A 22578-nucleotide genomic window follows, 5' to 3' on the forward strand; every position below is an offset into this window, starting at 1 on the left:
CCAAACACAATTGGTTAAGGTTTTTTTATCCGCTTGTCCTACATTCATTGTGTGTCAAACAATTTAGTGAACTGCCCAAGGCTTTGACTTTTTGAAGTTGCCGTTAATATCGTTTAATATCAACTAATGATATAGGTCAAGACTCATTTTGTCATTATTGCATTTTTTTTTAAAAAGATGCAACATATATAGGTCTGTTTCATGTGGAAACCTAATTTGTATTTTGCAACATTCAACAGTTTAAAAAACTTTAATTATTCTTTGCATTTTTTAGCACACTTCACAGGAGAGCAGCTACAGGTCTATAAAGTGTGCCGTTTATTGTGCGGATATAAGTGTTACTGAATGCCAACAGAGGCTGCACTCACATACTTCAGTAAAAGCATTTGATAACAGCGTGCTTCATGCCCTACTAAGGTTTTTAAGTATTAGAAGTAAAAGCATCAATTCTGCTGACATTTAGTTTCTGTAAAATGTATTTGACAATATTAAAAGGCTAATGTTTCCTTACAGGTCGTGCATAAACTGAAAACGGTAAAAGTCATTTTCAACTTTGGCCTGCAGTAAATGCCCAAGAAAAGCACAGCCTTAAATTCACATCTGCATGACATTTTGTAGGTTACGTACTTGTGTGCTTCGATGCTTGTAGGGCGAGCTGCTCTCCAGGTCTGCCAGTATGCTGGTGAGGGAGTCGATCTCTGCGTCCAGACTGGAGCGCCTCTCTTCCAGCGTCTTTTCATGGCCTTTCACCTGTGAGAAGACGTCCGATAAAGTGTTCAGACTCCTTCACTGTTTGCACACTCTACTGTGGTGCATATGTTTCATTTGAAACATATGCACTAGTTGAACTTCTAAATTACATTAAAATTGAAAACATGTTATTCAAAAACTTTCTAAAATCGTCAAATCTGTTAGCAGATTTCCCCGAACATGAGAAGCACTTTCAGAGCCCAATGTTGCTTCCACCATGCCTCATAAGAAGGGATTTATGCACCTGTTATAGCCTTGTGTTAGCAATACGGTGACTCTCCAGCATACCCAGACTATAGTTACACCATAGTTAGTTAGTTACAAATCAAAGTGAAGTGAAGCAACACCAAATCTGATTGGTCTCCTTGGTAGTCACATGTTCTGTAAATGTCTGATCAGACCTGAAGTCGTCTCTCTTTCCTGCATTTTAGTAAAGTAACTGTTGTTCAGTATTTAAGTGCTCCAACAGTATCATTCATGACTGCAGAGAAATGCAAACAAACCAGCATATAGATATAAACATCAGCATCACGTAGTCTGTTTCATACTCTCACAGCGGCAGTTTGTTTTTTTCCTTTGTCCAAATGGTAAATCTACCACAGATGCACCAATCGATCACCCAGGGACCAGAATTGGTCGATTTCCACTCCTTGGCCTTGACCCTGAACCCCATTAGAGGACCAGAGTGAAAATGTTTGTGTCAACAAACCTAAATCACCAGCTTAACATGGACATTTTAAAGGAGCCAACAAATGATAAGTGATCCTGAGCTCAGAGCTAGCCACAAGCCAGCAGCCTCAGTATTAGCAATGGATCAAAGTAGTAGAGCAACGGGTTGATATCCTTTTATTTGGTGAAGTTATGAACATACAGTGATCCCTCGCTATATCGCAGTTCAACTTCTGCAGCCTCGCTGTTTCACTGATTTTTTTTGTGCATTTTGCATCCTTTTCTTTTTTTAACAACGCATTGTGTTGTGCGTCCTGATTGGCTCTAGACCATTGTCAGTCAATCTCATGCCGTGTCTCCTGTACAGCACAAAATGAGTTCAGCTTGTCAAACTTACATAAATCTTTGATCGCTAGCAGTGTGACTGCTCCGCAACAAACACACGAAACGTCGTCACCTGCGAGTGCCTTTGGTTTCATTCTATAATGCTGGACTTATTTTTCTACGAAGGTTTGAACTTTGAGAGTATTTAAACAAGAGAGAAAATTGTGAAAATGTCCATGCAGGGGTTTTACATTTCACTTATCGTGGGTTATTTTTACAGCGTAACTCGAGGGATCGCTGTACTGTAAATTATGAAGTACCTGGCATTAGTTTTATATCAGCCTTTGTTTGGTAAGGTAAAATAAAATCTGTCAGGTAAAGGTGGAGAGGTGTACACGTTTTCATCAGGGGAAACCGCTGTAAATTTTACCTGTAAATTATTATTGTTATGATTCTCATTATTATTATTGATATTATTCGGAAGAAAACCATAACTGGCAAAAATCGGGATCGGCACACTTAAAGTGGAGTCGCCCAAGAAAATTGCAATCTGTGTTTCTAATCCATGCATTGTGGTCACAGCAACACTCACCTTGGGTGTGGGTTATGTTGTAACAGGTAGGGCTGGGTCATATCATACTGTTCACGGTAATACCGGTATAATGTTGGGCAGAGATAAGAAAATGAAATAATGCGATAGAATATGGGTAAAACGCGCATGCCTTTGTTTTCATGGAAACATGGCGGAAAAACCATGCTGGCGACGGAGAATGAGAAGAGCGAAAGCGGATCATTGAATGAAACAGATGAACCAGAATTGGTTTGGAAAAATGCTGCAAGTTCAGTGGTGTGGAACTGGTTTGGCTTTTGTCCATCAGATACACAACAAAGCACTATTTGTGGTAGCGCATGCTAGCGACGGCCGTATTTTGGAAAATACGGCACACTTAAAATCAATCCTTTGATTTTTCTGAAAATCGACAGTGCCCCTTATTATCCCGTGTGCCTTATGTATGAATTCTGGTTGTGTTTACTGACCTCGAAACGATTTTATGTACACGGTGCTCAAAAATCTGTCAAATGTTTTAGTACGACTTTGCTAACCTACGAAGCCGCACCGCTTGATGGATTGTCGGAGCATTACGGCTATTGTAGGCAGGCGCCTCGCGGAGTGATACGTACTGTGCGTCAACATAATATTACCATATTGTGTGTGTGTGTGTGTGTGTGTGTGTGTGTGTGTGTGTGTGTGTGTGTGTGTGTGTGTGTGTGTGTATAACCTCTTTTTAAGTTTTGTGGATATTATACATGGTTATGCTCAGGATATGTCAGCCAATTTCCACTGGAAATGCCTTTTGGTTAAACTGTCAGCAAGGAATTTGCATTTGCACTGTTAAATATTTATGTAACTTTAATGCACATAAAAAAAAAAAGCAGCTGCTTGTTTAAGTGAAAATACATTGATTTTTTTCCCCCACTAATAAAGTTGTGGAGTTGTAAAGTATTTTGTCTAGTGTCAATTATATCGTCAGTTATATCGTTGTCACAAATTTTCAAATGTATATCGTGATAAATATTTTTGGTCATATCGCCCTGCTCTAGTAACAGGTACAGCCCGGGTTCACAGGGTCAAGTTACTGTCACCATAATGCCATCGGCGATGAGTATTTCTAACTCTGTGCTGCTCAGAAATATTTTCTCCTGCTTTTTTCTCTCTGCACTTCTTAAACTTTGCATTACAAGTTCATGTTTCACCTTGACCTCAGACAATCTTTTTAAAAGCCACACATCAATAGCAGAGACTTCTCTCAGTGAGAAAGAAGCGATGCATTGTATGAAAGACAACTTTCATAACACGGTGCACTATTCACCTGCCTTTTACTGCTCTTGGATTTACAGTATTTCATTCTTCATACATTATTCATCACAATCTCATCCAGCACTATTTCACAGAGAAAGGTCAATTCTTTAAAATCAAAGTCAAACTTTTTTTTTAATCCACACTTTGAATGTATTCTGCAGAGGATGCTAAGAATTGCTGTGATTTTTATTTAACTCTGTTATTATCAGAGGAAGCTTGAAAGCATCAGTAACAGGATCACTGCAGCAGCAGTCGCTGATTTATTCATCCGCATTTTTTCTCTTTCGCTTCAGAGAAAAATGCAACCTCGACATATGAAAAGACACAAACTATTTAATCAAAAGAAATCTGATTAAATAAAGAAATCTGGAAAGTAGTTAAAGTGATCTGACCGATAGTGGCACCCGGTTTTCTACAAAATTCCCGGGAATTTCTCCATGGAACGACAGATGTATTTTTAGTCTTCTGAACTATGCTGCAACTGCAAGAAGACTTCTTGCAATTGCCTGTGGGGGCTTTTTGAGTTGGTTGGATCAGTGGCTGCTTCTTATTCTAATGTTATGTGTTTGGATTACCTGTCACAATCTATTACAGGCAGGGCTTTCCTCCATTTGGAGCAGAGCTGCTGCTTAAAAACATCTAAGGCAATCATGAGCGGGAGTAAACAAAGCAAAACACTAATGGCTTGTCTCAAATCAACAAAAGAAAAAAACGGGCAAACTTGTTTAACGGTGATAACGAGGAGGATGAAAGGAAACATCGCAGACTTTGTGTTGCGGAGGAATTTGCCGTGTAGGGCTTCGTAATGCGAACTGCAGCCAGGATGAGAGGTTTGTTTTTCTCTCTCCCGCTAAAGGTCTCGGCTTTTACGTGTCATAATCCAGACATCTCCCTCTGTCAGGGGGATAAAGACAAGAGCATATTTCTGCTTCTTTTAAGTAAAATGCCATTAAATCGCTGATTTATTCATTCACTATGTAGAATTTCTCCAGAAAGACATTTTTGATTGATATCTTCCCTTTTTTTTTCTGAACAGCGTTCTCTTCTGCTCTGGCTGCAGGACACATAATTAAGATACCCGTGGTGTTTTAAGGAATTAAACTGCAGGCCAGAAAGACTCGGCAGCGTGATAGGAAAAGAAAATTTCGAGATGAATACAGGAAAGCACTTTAAAAAATAATTGAGGGATGGAATTTCTTATGTAATTTCAGGCCTTGAAAATCTTTTCCTTCATCTCTCCACACAAGAAAAATCAAGAATAGTGGCAAAAATTACAGCAGCAAAAAGGGAACTAAATTAATGCTCGTGATTATAACCATCATCCTGTTCAGCTAATGTGTTGCATTTGACAGCTGTCCTGACAAAACCACCGATCTCCAAAAGCTGAGATGTTCACACACGAAGGAAAACAATAATATTTATACTCTTACTAGCTTTGCATTTTTAACCTACGGGAACAAAGCAGTCTGAGTTAAAGGGCCCATATCATGCAAATGTATATGTTATATTTATATTCTGGGGTTTTTCTCGCACATGTCTGCATGATTTACAATTCAAAAGAAACCCTTTATTTATCATATACAGACCACAAATGATGCAGTCCCATCAGTTCAGCCTCTGTCTGTTTTAGTTCCTGTCACCTAAAGGCCCCAGTGGTAATACATGGGAATACATGTAAAAACGGCAAAGAGCTCTATTATGATTAAGGGACGTATGCTGAGCTAGAAGCCAGTTTACGGCCCAGTTGCCTCTTTTATTGTGCAGGTTTCCCACTTCTAAAACCTTCCTAGCACCTTCAAAGGTCTGTGTGTTTATGTGACATTATCACTTCAAGTCCACGGGTTCTGTGGGAACTCGCAAGCACAATGCACATGTGCAGCGGGATGCACGGCACAGATGCAAACCTGGAAGCTATCAGCTTTATTTTGGCTCACGGACCAGGCTACCAACTTCCACTGGAGTTAGCAGGTAACCAATTCTGCTCAATTTATACAGACTTTTCTTCTGATTCATCAACATTTTCTCAAAAACATCTACACGCGTTTGAGCACGACAAAATCCAAGGCACGGGGGAAAAAGAAAGGGAAGATATCAATCAGATCCAACCAAACAAGTTTAAAGCCAAAGTCTGTAAGGGTCAGTGACCCTGGACGAATGGACAGAGGTAAACTGAAATCCCTGGCATTGGAACATGCAGGGAACATTTTTACTTCAACTTTGCAACATTTTTAAAATCATTATTTTCCTTTAACAGATGAGATCCGGACAGAATATCCAGACATATGAGAAAGGTTTGGCATTTTTACCATGAAGCTATGTGGCACTCACCTTTAGTTTGTGAGCTTTACCAACATACAGGGATTTTTGACATCATAATAATATATATTTGATAGACGTTCAGAAAAGGCCAAAGTGCCACATGTTGCCTTCAAACAAATCCATCTGATTGAAGAGATGCTTACAGGAAGTGGAAACGTTGTACTGTAACTTGGCAAATTGATTTCATTTTCTACTGTCTCTGATTATAGGTAAAGTTTTAAAAATACATTTTTGCATGATAGTAGGAGTCTGGATTTCATCTCCCAGTTATACTGAAATATAATATAGGAGTTTAAGAAGGGAGGTGAAAGCATGGAAAACCTGCTCAGGTTCATATGGACAAGTGAAAATTTATAGATCTGTTCACAGTTAACAAATGTGTAGATACCAGTAAAACTGACTGTTAGATGTCCAGAAAATCCCCTAAGCATGCATGCTGCCTGTAAAGTCTGCCATTACTCCACCAGACATGTGTTCACCACTTTGCTCACCTGTTACCGTTTAGCACATGCAGACAAGGACCCAGATTATTCCCAGTTAGATTTATTTTTAAAAGCTTTTTCATCCAGAGAATTTTGACTGCTTAGAAATGTATAAAACTGCTACAAAAGACTTCTAAGCAATAAATGTGAGCCAAAAGATTAATAAGAAATACCAGCACCAAGGAGACATTTTTTAAATGATTCAAAGTTTCTGGATGTGGCGATGTAGATTAAATTCAGCTTTTTCCTCAATCATCAGAAAAGCGTACAAGATTTAAGACTGAAAATTTAAAAACTTGTGCTGCATTCCTGTCTCCAGGTACAAATCGAGAGGATGCTGGGTCGTAAGTGTAGGTGTAACATTATTAAACTGTAACAAAGTGAACAGGATCGACACTGATTGTTGAGCAGCAGCCGGAGTTTAGGTAGAAACTGCCCCACCCAGCAAGCACAAGATCAAAGTCATCAGCCTTCATTAAACTAAGGGGTATATGGAAGTTTAAGGTTTCCGTAGACTTCTAAGAAGAGAAGTAAATTCTGTTGTACGCCTATTGCATTCCTCACTGCTCACGTGTCTCTGTGCTCTGCCTAAAGTGTAAGAGGGGAGCAGCTCTGCTGGCTGGCTGAACCTGACGTTCAACAAAGCCATGAAATTCAGAACTCCAACAGTCGAAGCGCTGCACCTTTTAAAATAACTGCGTGACTTTGAAAGTGCTTTAGATTACATTAAGGTCATAGCGCAGCATGCATGCACGTATACTGATAGTCCTAGGGTTTTTTAAAGCTTCGAGTTTTATACTTACTGTGTTTACAGTTTGTGTGGGAAGAGCAGTGAATTTACACGCAATGCATAACTTATTTGAATTATGCAACATTCTGTCTCCAAGCTTACAAAGGAAGCATTCATTTAGGATAGAAAACTGGTCAGATCAAATGAGGGGCTTGAAGAGGGAGACTTTCTTTCTTCCTGTTTGCAGCGAACAAAGGAATGTGAAGCACTTGGAGGATTTCATAGCAGAGGTCGAGCGCTGCGAGCGTCAGCCAGAGGTGCAGAGGCCAGAAATCCCAGGAGGGCCAAATGCCTGTGGGTATTATGACCAGCAAAGCGCAGAAAAGTGACCGGGCTCCACCAATAGGTGTCAGCCTTCCATCCTTCCTGCATCAGAGCCCTCGGAAATGTTTGTGTGTGTGTGTGTGTGTGTGTGTGTGTGTGTGTGTGTGTGTGGGTCCACGGGTGGAGAGCGGCTGGCTCCAGGCAGCATCTGGAGCTGGACGTCTCTGCATTTGGCTGCAGCTCAAATGGACAAATAGTTTTGCTGGACTTGGTACGTGAACTCAGTGCGGCGCTCGGGGCTGTCTTTGCTTTCTGCGCCGACTCTTAGAGAGTTACTGACAACCAAGAAAATTTAATAGAACAGCGGCTCCTCTCACCTGATAATCGTATGAGTTCCCCAGCGGTGGAGGAGGGAAGGAACCAGGGGATGACAGGAAGCCGGTTGACTCTTCGACAGGTGGTGGAGGGGGAGGGTAGTCCGCTGGGATGGAGACACACGCGCACACACACACCAAGAAAAACAAAAACGGCTCATTAAATACTTCCCCTTTTTTTTTCTTTTACAAACAAACTGTCACAATTGTGAAAGAACACACACAGTCCACCGCTGAAAAAACACCGGCAAAAAAAAAAAAAAAAAAAAGATTAAAAAAAGATGTTTCATTTACAACAACCAGCACAACAGGTGCCGAAAACAAGGTAAAGGGTTACAAATCTATGGAGAAATAGTGCACATGATGCTCTGCATGGTCGAGGTTAAAAGTAGATTACACTGTAAGCCTGCTTATAGCGCATAAATACATGACTGGCTCTGGAGCGTCCAGCATGTTGACACAAACATGATTTATAAAGTATGTAAGTGCATCAAATTATCATTTTGAGACGCATTAATGCATCACCATCTGTTTTAACATTAAGTTTGTATTTTCTGCATATTTTTATTCTGTATATATGGTGTTTGTTATGATTACTGCGTGCCTTTCTTTTATCCCCGATGCGGGACAGTCCCTCAGTTTCGTTGTACTACTCTACAAAGCATGACTGTGCAATGACAATAAAAAGTTTAAGTATTTTACAGGAAGTTTTATGGGGTAGAAAGATGTTCTTTACACCTGCAGGTTAGATGTCAGCTGGATCAAATGCTCAAACATTAGGTTTGAGCTTTAACAATCAATATATATGCATATTTTTTATTAGTAACAATCAATAAAACTGCTTTTGTTTTTCACCACTGGATTCTGCAATTTCCTTTATTTCTAATGAGCATTTTAGCACCTTTCAGCTCTTTGTTCTGGTTTTCCACCTCACTGATCTCAGTATTACTTTTGCCCACTGCACAGCAGGAAGTTGCTAACCCATAAAAGTTACCTGCCTAGTTATGACACTACAGAAATTCAGTAACTAGGTGGTCAGCACCACTGATACCAGAGGTTACTGGGAGTGGGCTTAAGTAACAAAATAACCTATTTTTGGCTGATGCAGCTCACAAATGCTGTCCACCATCAGTTTTATTCCCACTTCTCTCCCTAATGGAGCTAAAATCAACTCAAAACGAATGCTGATATTAATCGTTGCATCTGCAGGTCACTGTTTGCAAACATGTCTGCCATACGAGAGCCGTGTGCACAAATGTGCGGTGTTTTTAATTTGAACTGAACATTTTTTGTTCAGCGTGACAGCATTTTGATTATTTTTATTATTAGCGGTTTATCTTGCAATTCAATTGAAAACAACTCAGCAGGGTCTAATTCATTATTCTGACTTATTTAAGTAGTTTAAAACGCAACAATGGCATTTTGTCATTAAGGTGTTGAACCGACTGAAAGATGCAGTGTAATGTAGCAAGTTGTTTAACGAGCGCACATTTGTTATACAGAACGCCGGTTGCAGAGTAGCTGATGAAGACTTATTATTAGAAGTCATCATCATTTGCATGAACTGCAAAATCAAGTCTAACATATGGAAGAGGTCATAGAGTTAAAAAAAAAGAGAGACTGCGAGCGAATGAGACAAAGAAGTACAGCCTCGCTATCCCACGTCAACGGACTGACACACATAATTGCAGCAATTTGGTTAACTAAGAAGTACTAATCTGGAGCAAGCGTGGCTTTTCCCCCCCTCTCTCCCTGAAATTGAAATGTTGTGTTACAGACGGGTTAGACTAGGTGTTTGCCGTGCCAGACGACGAGAAACAAGCTAAATTTGTAGTTCTGAAGTGCACGCTAATCCAAGGATTGCATCCTGCCACATGTTTCAGACAGGATAAGGAGTTACATGCCAAATTAAATTCTGATTTGGCTTCTCTCGGCACAGGACTTAAGACTGAATCATTTGACCATGTACTTCTAAGTACCAAACCAGACATGAGCTTTGCAAATTAAAGGCTTTTATGAGACGTAATGGGAATTTGTTCCAATGCTAAGACTTTGATGAGTCCTGTTCTGAAATTCCATTTGCATTCCATGGCTTTTATCTGTTTTCATTAGAATCTAATTGATGTCATCAGTGTAGTTTATCCAAGGCAGCTGACCAAATTAATTAAGCGTGGTTTTCAGTTGCCTCAACACAACGGCAGAAAGAGGGGGGGGAAAAGGAAACGAAGACAGAGAGATAATGCAGCATGGTTAAAATTGGACACTTCTGCGTCTTGAGCATTACTACGTTCAAGAAATTGTGAGCATTGCATTAAACATTCCCTCTGGGCACTTGAGGCCCTCCATGTGAATTGTTTATATAATAACCTTGTGACCTCCACTAAAACTCCAGAGTGTAACAGCTCCTCTAAACCTCTGGGAGAGAAAATAAAATATGCTGCTCGACAACAAGGCTCGGGCCCGGCCCGCCCTCCCCTCCACCATGGATCCTTTTTACCCGAATATAAGTCACTTGTAACTTGTGGCTTACAGAGAATTAAATCATTAAGTTGCATGTACGCTTCTCTCAAACATCAAAGATGTTTTGGATTCATCACTTCAGGAAACACGAGTTGTAAATGTTTCAGAGAATCATGTTTTATTGAAAAGGTTTTATAGCTTTGTGCGTGGAACAGTGGAAAGCAAGACTTGGAGGAGGAACGGGGGTCATTAGGCATCTTTGCTCAAAGGATGTTTCTGACCATTTCCCCTCTTGACCCAATTTCTTTTCCCCCATCCGTCATTGCACCAGTCATTTAGGAGTTTAGTGTGCTAATGTTAAATTCAAAAAAGAAAAAAAACTTTGCATGCACTGTTTGCACCCCCCAGTAGTCTTTTCAAGGAAAACCATTCTGTCTCATAAAAAAATGCACTCAGCCTTGGAGATGTTTGCAGCTGATTCAGGGTCAGAAAGAAACGGCGTTTAAGAAGAAGCCTTTCGAATTAAGTGGCGTGTAATGTTATCTCTCATTTCCATAAGTGAACATTCTTTTATAAGAGGAATGATCTTACTCTTGAAAATACAACACACCTGAGACCAGAAGATCTTCACTGCCATTCAAACACTCCTGACTTTATTGGTTTCAACTAGAAGCCATACATTATATATGTAAAACAATATCTTAAGCCAACATAATTTCTAAAGGTTACAACAACAAAAAAAAGTTTAACTTCCCCGAGCTAGTAATTACAAGTGTTTACAGACAAGCTGTCTTTTCCACTGTGGTAATCTGCTAGCAACCAAAGCAGACACAAGGTGGTTTTCGGGGCAGGAGCCTCTTTGCGACCATTAGCAACTTCCAGCAAGCAGTCGACAACCAGTCCAGTGACCAGTGGTTGCTAGATGGTTGCAGAGCGGTCTCTAGGTTTGTGTGATTGAGGCCTAAGACTTCTGCTAGAAATCTACGTGGGAACTTAAGACATAACTGGAAACCCCTTTAACCCTGCACCATGGCGCCGTGGCCTACACAATTCAGTCTTCACAGGCTCGACGTGTAATCACGTTTCTTGCGAGGTGCACATCCGGTTATATAAAAGGCCATGTGTAGCGCTAAATGGGTTTCCGAACAGGTCCCAAGTTACAACGTAGATTTCCCACATTAGTCTAAATGTTGTTGCTCGTCACATGGACATGATGACGATAGCTTCTCTCTGTTTAGATCCACCCTTAGCATCACTGTTCAACAGCACTGTGTAATCAAAAGCTATTAAGGCTGCCTTTAATAGTCAGTTTGATGCTTTTATTATCTAAATATTAATACCCTTCATCGTTATTCCTTCGTGCTTGCCTCATGTTCAAAGTGCTATTCACATTTAGCATGTTTAAAATACATAGCATATCATTCTAACTGCATTACTGTAAAAATAGCAGGAATAAAGTCCTGGGGTATTCAGAGAGGGCAACCACCAATGCACAAATTAAGTCCGAAGAAATTTAACGGGTTCTTCTTTTTCCTTCCTTTTGGCATAATCTTGGTAGATGAATGACAGTAAACTGTAGGCTTGGTGTCAAGTTTTCCAGTACAACCTCAAGAACCCTTCAAACAAGGAACTTAACTTATATTTCTACGACCTGTAGGACATAGTTCTAGTTTTGGTTCCTGAACTCAGTTCCTGCCTCTGAGTCAATATTAGAGCGAGAGGTGGTAAACTGGATGAATATTATTAAAATGTAAACCGCAGTTTCTGTAGGCAGACCGGGCTGAAAGGGAGAATGTAAGAGTGTGGGCAAAAACACTGAAGCAGGCTATTGTAATATTCATTTTGATTCTATATTAGAGCACAGTGGTTGTTTTAAATATTGCAAAATGGGGAAAGTCTCACCCAGAAATCTACATACTAAAAACACCATTTGCAGTGCAAACAGAAATATTTTTAAAATTTTTCACTTCTCTTTCTTTTCAACCACAGACACACATACACACAGTCAAATCTTCATGTCTTCCTTATCAGAAAGAATCCCTCTCACCTGCAGCTAAACAGCAACATAATAAGTGAAAAAAGAACTTTTTAAACTTACTAACTAACTAAATAAACTGTGAACCTGGACATCCCAACGCTAAAAATCAAATCCTGGGTTTCTGCTTCCTGAAATGACGAATCCAAAACATCTTTGTCCACAAAAACTTTGTCCCATTGGTGTCAGCCATGGGACTCAATCTTTCTATTTCTAATAATAAACAAAAAAAAACCAAAAAAACGACAACACGGGTTTTAGCACTCGCTGTTCAGCGGCTCTGAGCTGTGCTAATGCCGTTAGGCTTTTAAGCAGTGTGAAGCAGACAGAGCGAGAACGGCTCCTGTGCTGTGAATGAAGCTGACTCCATTTGTGACAATAGGGAGATGAAAGCTCCAAGTGCGCACTAATGAGAGAAGCAGCAGGAACACCTACTTAATACGACAACTTCCCCTCTCTTTATTGAGCAATTACTTTTAAGTAGCCGCTTTGTGAACAAGGAATCCTAATCAGTGATTAAAGTTATTTGAGAGGCCGTAAGAGGTGTAATTGGTTATTGGGAACCCTGAGTATTGTTAAGGGGGTGACAAAGGGGTGCGGATGGATCCAGCTGTGACGCTGAGGGACTTGTATTTAACTTTTGTTTTTAACTAAGTGATACATTTATTAACACTTCAAATACTGATAATTGTGAGCGACTCATTCTTGAATGTATGCGTGCGACTTCTCTTTAGTATAGTGTATTTTATTATCCCGTCTGCGTGGATTTGAATCAGTTTTTCTAAATTATGTAGTTGAGAGGAGCTTCTGTGCCTCGGATGGAGGAGTTATAAATTTTGAGGGTCTTGTTCACCACGTTGGGGCAGACCGGAGCGACAGATTGACAGATGAATTGCTGGATCTTCTGCCGGGATGCTGTACTGGTCTGTTGTTGTAAAGAGAGCGCAAGGCATAAAGAAGAAGTTCTCGTTTTACCAGTCAGTCGATCTAAATTCGTATGCCTCACATATGGCCGTGAGCTGGGGGTACTGAGGATGAAAGCCGCGGAAACTAGCTTCCACTGAAGGGTGTCTGGGCTCTGCTCGAAAGGAGCTAGCTGAGGTGGTTCGTGCACCTGGCTCGAATGCTTGGGTGAATTTTTGTGTTTCTGTTCTACTGGTAGGAAACTGCAGGACAGAACCAAGACACGAGGAGAGACGACATATTTTGGCTGGCCTAGTAAGGCCTCGGGATCCCATTTAAGACTTGGACCGGAGAGAGACGAGTCCAGGTGTCTCTGCTTAAACTGTGACTTGAATACAGGTAAGTGTCAGAAGATGGACGGATGGAAAGATTTCAGTATTTGAGTTGCACGATAAACTAGTCAAGCGTCATGAAAATTTCCCCCGATGACAAAAAATGATTATATCTTCAAAAACAATGAAAAACTGGAGAAATCAACTCAGTTTTCTCAAGAAAATATCACAGAACAGATGCAGATCTCCTTCTAGTTTCAGAGACTCCATTCATGCATATTGTGGAGGGAATTATCAGCAGTGGAGGTGTGAAGTCTCAGAATGCTCTTGTTAAAAGTGTTACAGATAAGAGATTTCAGCAGAGGAATAAAAGAATCTTTGCAGATTGTAAGTGAGTGTTTGTTGTAGTACTTCTGATCTGGACTAAGGATTAGTCAGTTCTGTGGGGGCAGGAAGATTGTTGAGCATATGTTTTCAGATTTACATATGTACAACATTATCAGAGTTACACGTGTGTAAGCGGTGGCCATCTGGCCTCTAAGGACTTAGGACAAAGCCTGGCAAAGAATATAACTGCCTTTCGCATAACATAGCCCACATTTCTGCAAACAGAACAGTCTGAAGCAGAAAGAGCACAAACTGAGGAAACCTAAAATACAGGGAAAGAGCGATTTGGGCGCGCAGCACATAAATCCTCTCCCACAATATGAACTTGATTTACTGCTGAACGCTTGAGCCTCTGCTGTCCGTTAGCATTTACACATGCTGCACTGAGCCTAAACAATGCAGGACAGTGATCCAGTGTCGGTCCACACATGGTGGCCAAAGTTTAAGAACATTAACAATACCCATCCTCTAAAATCAGTCTTTTACGTCTGTACAAATGTGAAATAACCGATATTCCAAATAAAGGGAAGTCAGGAAAAAAAGCTTTGTTTTATTGAGCAGCAAATACATAATCCCTCTCAGACAAAATGGACAAAAAGTATTTCAAGTCCACATGTTTTATCTCCACATACCCACTCCAAATGTGCTGTGGAAGAGGTTGAGAGCACATTGTTTTGACATAATTATGGACTCGTTTTATTCCATCTTCCGCTGGTAAAGAGCAGCTGAGCCCTGTTCCTAATTAGCATGATATGTATAGAAGAGTGATTTACGACTTCATTTGGTTTAGAGATGCAAGGGAGGGATTTGAAGTCTTTGGAGATGTACTTGTTTTAAGTGTAAAAGGAGCAGACCAAAATTGGCTTCTGCTATTCTACGGAGAAATCCCACAGGAGGAAAAAAAACTGCGATCAGGAACAATAGGCGGATTATGTTTTCGCACAAAAGCAAAGAAACAAATACTGAGGAAAGGTGAACGCTTGAAACGATAAATGGGCTGAACAATTAGCGTCTTAAGATGTGTTGTTAGCAGTGTTTTGTGATGAGCAAAAGCGTGATTCATCAAAGGTGCAGAGGGGAGCTTTGCTGTCGTTTCTTCTAAACAAAGTGGTGAGCGAGTAAATGAAGCGAGTCAAATGTCACAGCAGAAAGCCACCGCTGTGTAAACTCTGCCAGTTTCATAACGTGAAACCTTTTCACAGAGACGATCGGCTGTAAGCCTGCAGACGAGCCGGTTCTTGTGCGCGACGAGTTGTGCCGTCAACTTTAACTTATAACACATGGCTTCGCGATCCGATAAAATGACACATTCGTAAGGAGGTTTTTCTAAAGCCAACAAGTAGAGTTGAAGACCGTAAATGTTAAAATCAAATTTAAGCGTAATTAAATTGAATGGATGTTTAATGTAACTTCTTAGGTGTCCTGACGCGTTTGAGTCACTGAGCTGCTCGGAAACATCTTTAATCGTTTAAAGAGATGTTTAAAGCACCAATACAAGAAGTTAATCTAACACAGCAACTGGAGGAGCTGAGTGCTCTCTCCAAATACTGATCAGAATGTCATGTGCTCATAGTGAATCAAAGGAAATGCCACATCAAATCGTATCATCGACGGAGTACTCATACAAAAAGCGGCACATAATGAATCACCAACGAGCTTGGAGAATAAAACGTTTGTTCTCAAGCATTAGGAATATATCTAAGAAGTATTATATTAGTAGCAATTATGTTATGCATACAACTCTATTACTGTGCAGCTACACTGAACGTGTAATAATATGCAGACAGCTACCCTTCCATTACAGTTGATTAAGAAGTCTACACCGTGTGTGAGAAAAAAGAAAATGCCATGAAAATAGAAAATAGATTAGTTGCTATTTTTTTCTCCTTTTTATCTTTGGTCTGCTTAGTCATTTCACAGAGAAATGCTTCATTCATCACTAAAAATGAGCACCGACTCTGGTATGAGTATTTATTTTTGCCAGTCCCAGCAGGCTGTTGGATTCCAACATAGATGACGGTCAATGTTTCACAAAGCTGCTCTGGCTCCAAAAACTAAAGACACGACAGCATCTAAAAGCAAAAGCTCACCATGTTTGGCAAATGATTTGCAGACACAGTGGATTTGGGGTCACCACAGGGTTAGAGCTACAGGAAAAGAGAGAGCTGTGCCAGAAGGCTGCCAATGAATCTACAGTTTGGGCGTATGACCAAAAGAATAGGAGTCGAACAAACTGAAAATTGTTTTTCTTCGTAGAACGGAAGAGATCACCCTAACAGGAAAAGAAAAAGAAGAACACTTTCGGTGCAGAGCTGCTGCTCCATTGGGTCCAAAAGAGGCCAACTGATCTAGAGGCCTTCTGCTCTCAATGTCTCGTAAGCTTAGAGGAGAACACATCTCTCATCTGCAATAAGAATATCGTAGGATCCTAAAACCTGAAACTTGGCATGTTTGGCTGTTTCTGGTGCCACCCAAACCGGACACAGGCGGGATAAAACAAATCACCTGGGCCAATCTATCAGCTGACTGATCACAGGTAGTGCAGATATTCGGGATCGTTAATGATGAGTGCCGAAACGCCTAAATGCTTATGGCAACTTGGCATCAATATCATCGTCTTTCAAAGCACCTCGAGCACAATCGATCTCCTCTGATCTCAGAAGTTAAGTAGGGTCAGGTCTGGTTAGTACTCGGATGGGCCGCCCGGAAATACCAACTGGTTTAAGCTCAGAGGTGGCTGTAGCTTAGGAGTATCCTCGGGCAAGATACCGAACCCCAAGTTGCTTCCGATGCATTCATCGTGAGTGTGAATGTTCGATAGAAAGCTCTTCGGCATAGAGAGAATGGGTGTGTGTGAAAGGGTTAATGAGGCCTGTAGTATAAAGCACTTTGAGGGTTCAAGCAGAGTAGAAAAACACTATGTAAGAACCAGTCCATTTATCATACATTATGCTGGGCTATGAGAATGTCCGATTGAACAAATAAAAGCACTGCTGCATTTAGCATTAGCCCAGAAAAAAATGTAAATTAAAAATGTAAATTTCTCATTTTTGGATTGAATTTTTGACAGCATGTACAAAGGAAATGTAATCATTTTAAGGATGATGAAGTTTATTATTGCTGTTATTTGATAAAATCCAAAGCTAAACTATGAATGACTAGAAGGCCAAGAGTTCCCATGTGCAAGTTCAGTTTTCGAGATCTTACTCAGCAGTCAAACTTCCTTACATTATGTAGACACAACCATGAAAGAATAGACAGGATATGTAGAAAACCGTTTTAGCAATACTACAAACTCTGAGGATGAGCCGTGAGATTTAGAGAAGTGAAATGTCTCATACTTGTAAGATTACGCTAAAAATCTGTGGCTGTTATAGCCCGATGAAATACACACTGAAATAAATATCGTTAGCATGGAGGAAACAACATTGCGTGAAACTTCCAAGCAGAAAGATTCTCCTCGGTTAAGACTTTGCACACACGGCAGAAAACACACAACAAGTAGCTGAAGTAGAGCATGTGTTCCAGTTAAGATAAAAGTAGCCTTGTTACGCGCTGTGAGCTGGAGCCTGTGGTATCTACGGGGACACTGACACACTCAGTGGTGGATTTCCTGTAAATTCTCCTGGTGACACCCATGAGGGACTCTGACATAACAACCGGTAGTCAGTTTGCCTCTGGCCAGTCAAGCAGGGAGGAATAAAAACAGCTTATGCACATGTTCGACACTTTGGAACTGCTCTGAGCAAACAATTAGCAGGTTTCTGGTAACTTAACGTGAAAAAGTTCTTTGTTTTAAACAGCAGAATAACAGCACTTCTCAGATGTTTAACTTTCACTATGATTAGCCCACTGCACAAAAAGTTTTATCTTGATAACAAGCAGAAAGACATTATGAGACATTACAGCAAGTTACTGACGCAAAATAACTTCAGTATCAAAAGGTTGTGGTTTTGGGGCTATCGCTTCACATCAATCAGACTATAAAGCATTAAATATTTGAAATATTCTGAATGGAAATGCAAATGATGACTCACTCCAGAGTGATTCAGTTTCCCATGCTGTGTCTGACAGTCTTTGTTCACACCATATACATGTTTACATTCATTTCATGGAGGGGGACAAAAATCCCCATTTGAACGTTTGAGTAAGATCATTCTTCAGAACTGCAGAGCAGCTGTTTGCACGAAGCAGTGAATCAACGACAAGGCCCCTCTAACGACTGAAACGCCTCTCAAAATAGTGTCAGAGTTGGAATGTGAAGAAAAAAGGCACAAGACAAAATTCAAAAGACACCCCTGGTGTGAAATCTGAAGAGAGTCAGCAGAAAGCAAATCTCCGGTCTGTGTCGCGAGGACGGTCTCTGTCCTCAACATCACGTTTACCATCCCGTTCTCGCGCGTAGGTTACAGCGAAACAGAGAAGTCCCAGGGAGCGCTGAGCGGACACTGACTCGTCATCAGCATGTTTTCATCTGTTCGCACAGCTGCACGAGTGCTAAACATTTTAACCAGCATACCTCGCTCTATGACTATGAAAGCAAAACATGTCAAAGAAGAACATTAGCTCTAAAACAGGCTGCTTCTCATAAAATATAATGATTTATTCCTCTGGGTTTTAAGGAAAGGCCGCAGTGTCCTACATCAATAACACAAGGGCTTTTTAAACTATTTTCAGAGCTTGACGGCACCCATTAAATGACACACTGTTGTCAATACCGTTTTAGCAAAGCTGGGCCTAATATGCTTCAGAGGAGTAGTTTTCGTTGCAGAGCTGTTGCAGTGGATTGCGTTACCTTGTACAGTTATTCATCATATTTTGTCCACCTCTCCCACAGGATGTTGCATCGTGATTTTAAAAATCACACAACCTTTAAAAAAATTTGCAAAAATAAATCTTTAAAGCTAAGCTCCGGCGTAAAAGCCGGCATTAAAAAAAAAAAAAAAAAAAAACTGGAGCAATAGTGGCTCTACGAAAAAACAATCAAACCTTCCTACAGTGCATGTACCATATGAGATCAACTTAAACCCCAAAATCTTTTATTGGAAGGAACTTTGAGTCTCTGTCTGAGACATATATGTCTTTCACTTCCTATTTTCTGGGGCTTTAATCAGAACAAGTGATCCTCAAATAAAAAATAATTAAATAAATAAAATCTAAATGCAGGTTTGGCTAACTGTCTGCCACCCCGTCTGCACACAGTAAACATGGCCTCAGAGTGCTCATTCCAGCCCCAATGCTGGCCCCTGCTAGACAAAAGGGACAGCAGGGTGCTGTGCCAAATTGACTTGTCCCTAATTTTTTATGCTAATCCTCAATTTTACATCAGGCAGTCCCCACGTTTGATATAACAGATATTAAACAGATAAATGAGGAGACACCCAGATAATCTGTTCATAAAGACGTCTTATCCGCTGACAAGTGGAGATGTCTGCAGATGGCTTTACATATTTGCATGATCAAAACGCTGACAACAACCAATCGAGTGTCATTTCTAAATGTTTTAATGGAAAGGGGAATGCTTAAGCAGCCCATGAAAGCTCAGCACTCTGCAAAATCTGCAAGATGCTGCAACCTATAGATGTTTAATCAACAGTGTCACATAGAACTAAACCCAGAGCAGCTGGAAACATCTGCACATGTGCAGAAGAAGAGGCTATTTGACAGTTTTCCCAGTTTATGTAAATGCAGTAAAAAGTGACATTGAAAGGTCAGGTTTCCATGGGTCACTTTGACCTCATTCAGCTCAGCAGAGTAAAACATTTACATTACAAAGTACAACACTGCAATTATTATATAATGTACAGATGTATTCCCAGCCTCTTCATATTGTTTCATTAATCCTCTTAATACCCGGACAATGCATAACGCAGAAAATAAGACAGTGGCTATGGGTGTGGATTAAATGTTGGTGAAGTGACATTTTAAAATCTCAAGGGTTTAATGGAGCCGCAAATCATAAACTGGCCATGAAAAACTTTTTTTTTTTTTTTTTGCTAATTTACAGAAGGAGCAGTGCTGTGGGCTGGGGTAAAAATCAATACTCAAAACTGAGCCTCATTTATTCTATGTGGTGTAGCGCTGGAATTTGGACACTGGAAAGGCGATCACAACAATAAGTAAGGGCTTGAATGAAAAACCAGTGACGTACATAATTTAAAAAGAGAATTCTTAAGATTTGTACCAATTCAAAGTCTTTTTCCATACAATTTATAATTGGAAATGTTCAGTAAAAGTCTTAAGTTAAAACAACACACATTTCTTCTGCTGCACTCTGTATGCACACTGCTGATCTCCTGACATATTTTCTCCTAATTAATGCAACATAAACAAGCAAGCATTAAAGGCAGGCCTATTGTATTAAAGCTCACCTATAGATCCCACTAATGTCATTATAGCAGCATCGTATTAATCTAAAAGATCTAATGTTTTCTTGGGCATTTAAAACTTTGAAAATAATCATTTCACGCTCGTTGTCTCAAACCACCACACATTTAAGGACCTTTTTTATGGCAAATGTAACACTAGGAGGATTAAAAGGACAAAGAGCACACAAACCATCCTAAACTTGGTAGCAAGTTTCCTACTTCCTACTCAGAAAAAGAGCCAGACCTTGGTGCTGCCAGTGACTCTTACAAATGAGTAAGTTTATCAGAACTCTCCCAAAATGTACAGATTTAAAAGCATGAATCATCCATGGTAATTACTGGGATTATCTGGCTGGATTAATCTGGATGAGCAAAATGGGCAAAACTTATGGATTCAGCCCTACCAACATCAATCCTGGACCTCCTGGTAGAAGGCTAAAGAGGCTTTGGAACATCCCTGCTCAGGTAATTCTAATGCAGTAACTAAAATACAGTTTTAAATCAATAAGACAGGTGGGAATGACTACTGATGGGCTTCAACATTAAAAAAATATTAAAAAGTGTGAAGAGCCACTGGTCAGACATAAGAGAAAGCACCTGACACTCAGCAGGATGGTTAACAACCTGCTCACAGGTCACGCTTCCAGTTCCTCTTCCCAGACTCACTCTACTTGGGATTCACACATTTCCACATCATCTTCCTTCACCCCAACCAAACACACTGCACAACCAACTCTGCTGATAATGACGACAACGAAAAGATGCCAGCAAGGACGACAAAACTTTGTCCAGTTATGACTCTCTGGGATCTGAGAAAGTGGATTTGATGATTACAAAGCCAAAGAGCTGCACAACCAGCTCTAAAAGCAACGCACAGCAAACCTAGATGATGTCTCAGACCCAGTCTTTCTCAGTTACACTTCACCTAACCTCAACATGAGTCTTCTTTCTTTATATTTAATCTTATCAAATTTCTATATCTGTGACTTACCAGCAGCAGTCTGGCTGCACAGAAAAAAATTAACATATCACCAAATTTAATCTCACAAATATCAGCTTAACCTCACCAAATCTGTCACAACTGCTATTTTCACCATGTGAGTCTGTCTCTGTCATCATGGCAAAATGCGTTCCTGGGAAAATATAATGTACCAGCAATGGTTTGATTACTTTGGCGGGCGTTTATATGTCTCTGGAAAGATGCTGTCAGTGCAACAGAATCACTAATGTGTGAAATGAAGTGATGAAGCTTGTGTAATAGTTGAAATCAAACTGAGGGCAGGAGTTTGAAGATGGGTGCCGTATAATCCAACAGCAGTAAAGTTGACCCTTGCCTCTAGTTAATGAATGATTTAACGATCAGGTATAATGTCTTAACCTAAACTGGACCAGTATAAAAGTGCAGCAGTTATAAAGTCAAACATGTCCAACTTTCCAGTTTTACAGGTAAAACGAGGTGAAGCTGCCATCTTTTAAAAATATGTTTTTCCGATGCGAGCGAATATCTTATGGAAACTTTTCGCTTTTCTGTGTCACTCTTCAGTTTACTTCTACTAAGCTACATCTTTTACAGGCCACCCAAATGGTATGCAAACATTTTTTTCAGCTTTGTAGGTCATGTTGGCTTTCAAAGTTTAAAGATGAACAAGGTCTGCTTTGTGCAACAGAATCACTGATGTGTGAAATGAAGTGATGAAGCTTGGTGTTGCGTGTGTAAAAGAGCAGTGTGGTGTTCCTCAAGGCTCCATCCTGGGGTCTTTTCCATTCAATACTCTAGCTCATACAGTGGGGAAATAACAACAATAAATGCAGCTTCTGCGGTTAAAGATGTCAAGTCAAGGACACAGATATAAATTTTAAGTGCAAGTACATTAAAACAATGTTATAGAATTGCCCATTATCACAATAAGAATTCATAAGAATTACAAGAATTGTTCTCAGACTTCAAAAAACTTGATGATCAAGTAAACAAGCTCTCTCTGTTCTTTGTTTATAACACAATTATAGGGACAAAATAAAAGGTGAAACTGTATATTAGTACAGGGAATGTACTCAATGTGTCTTTTCATGACACCTTCAGCTTTTTTCCTCTTACCTTAATTTTTTTCTACGAAAAGGGCTTCGTGTCACCTTGTGTGAAGCATATAAAGAGTTTTGATTTTGAAAGCTTAAAAGCTGCTTTAAAGCTTCAATTGTTGTTTTATTTATTTTTCTCAAATGGTGGGCAGAGCTCAAAAAGAAGCCATCTAAGAACAATTTT

The 22578-nt window shown here is 40.1% G+C and overlaps 1 protein-coding gene across 3 annotated transcripts in view; it reads right to left on the minus strand.

The window, feature by feature from the left end:
- Positions 1-22578, minus strand: part of lpp (LIM domain containing preferred translocation partner in lipoma) — a 185499-nt gene that overhangs the window by 91322 nt on the left and 71599 nt on the right. For all 3 annotated transcript variants that reach the window (XM_004552832.4, XM_004552833.3, XM_004552834.5), the window contains 2 exons: positions 7837-7940; positions 628-750 (listed from right to left, as the gene is read on the minus strand). In XM_004552832.4, coding sequence (XP_004552889.2) covers positions 628-750; positions 7837-7940 — 227 coding nt within the window. The remainder of the gene's footprint in view (positions 1-627; positions 751-7836; positions 7941-22578) is intronic.

The sequence above is a fragment of the Maylandia zebra genome, linkage group LG23, assembly GCF_041146795.1.
Source record: "Maylandia zebra isolate NMK-2024a linkage group LG23, Mzebra_GT3a, whole genome shotgun sequence".
In the NCBI taxonomy this organism is placed as follows: domain Eukaryota; kingdom Metazoa; phylum Chordata; class Actinopteri; order Cichliformes; family Cichlidae; genus Maylandia; species Maylandia zebra.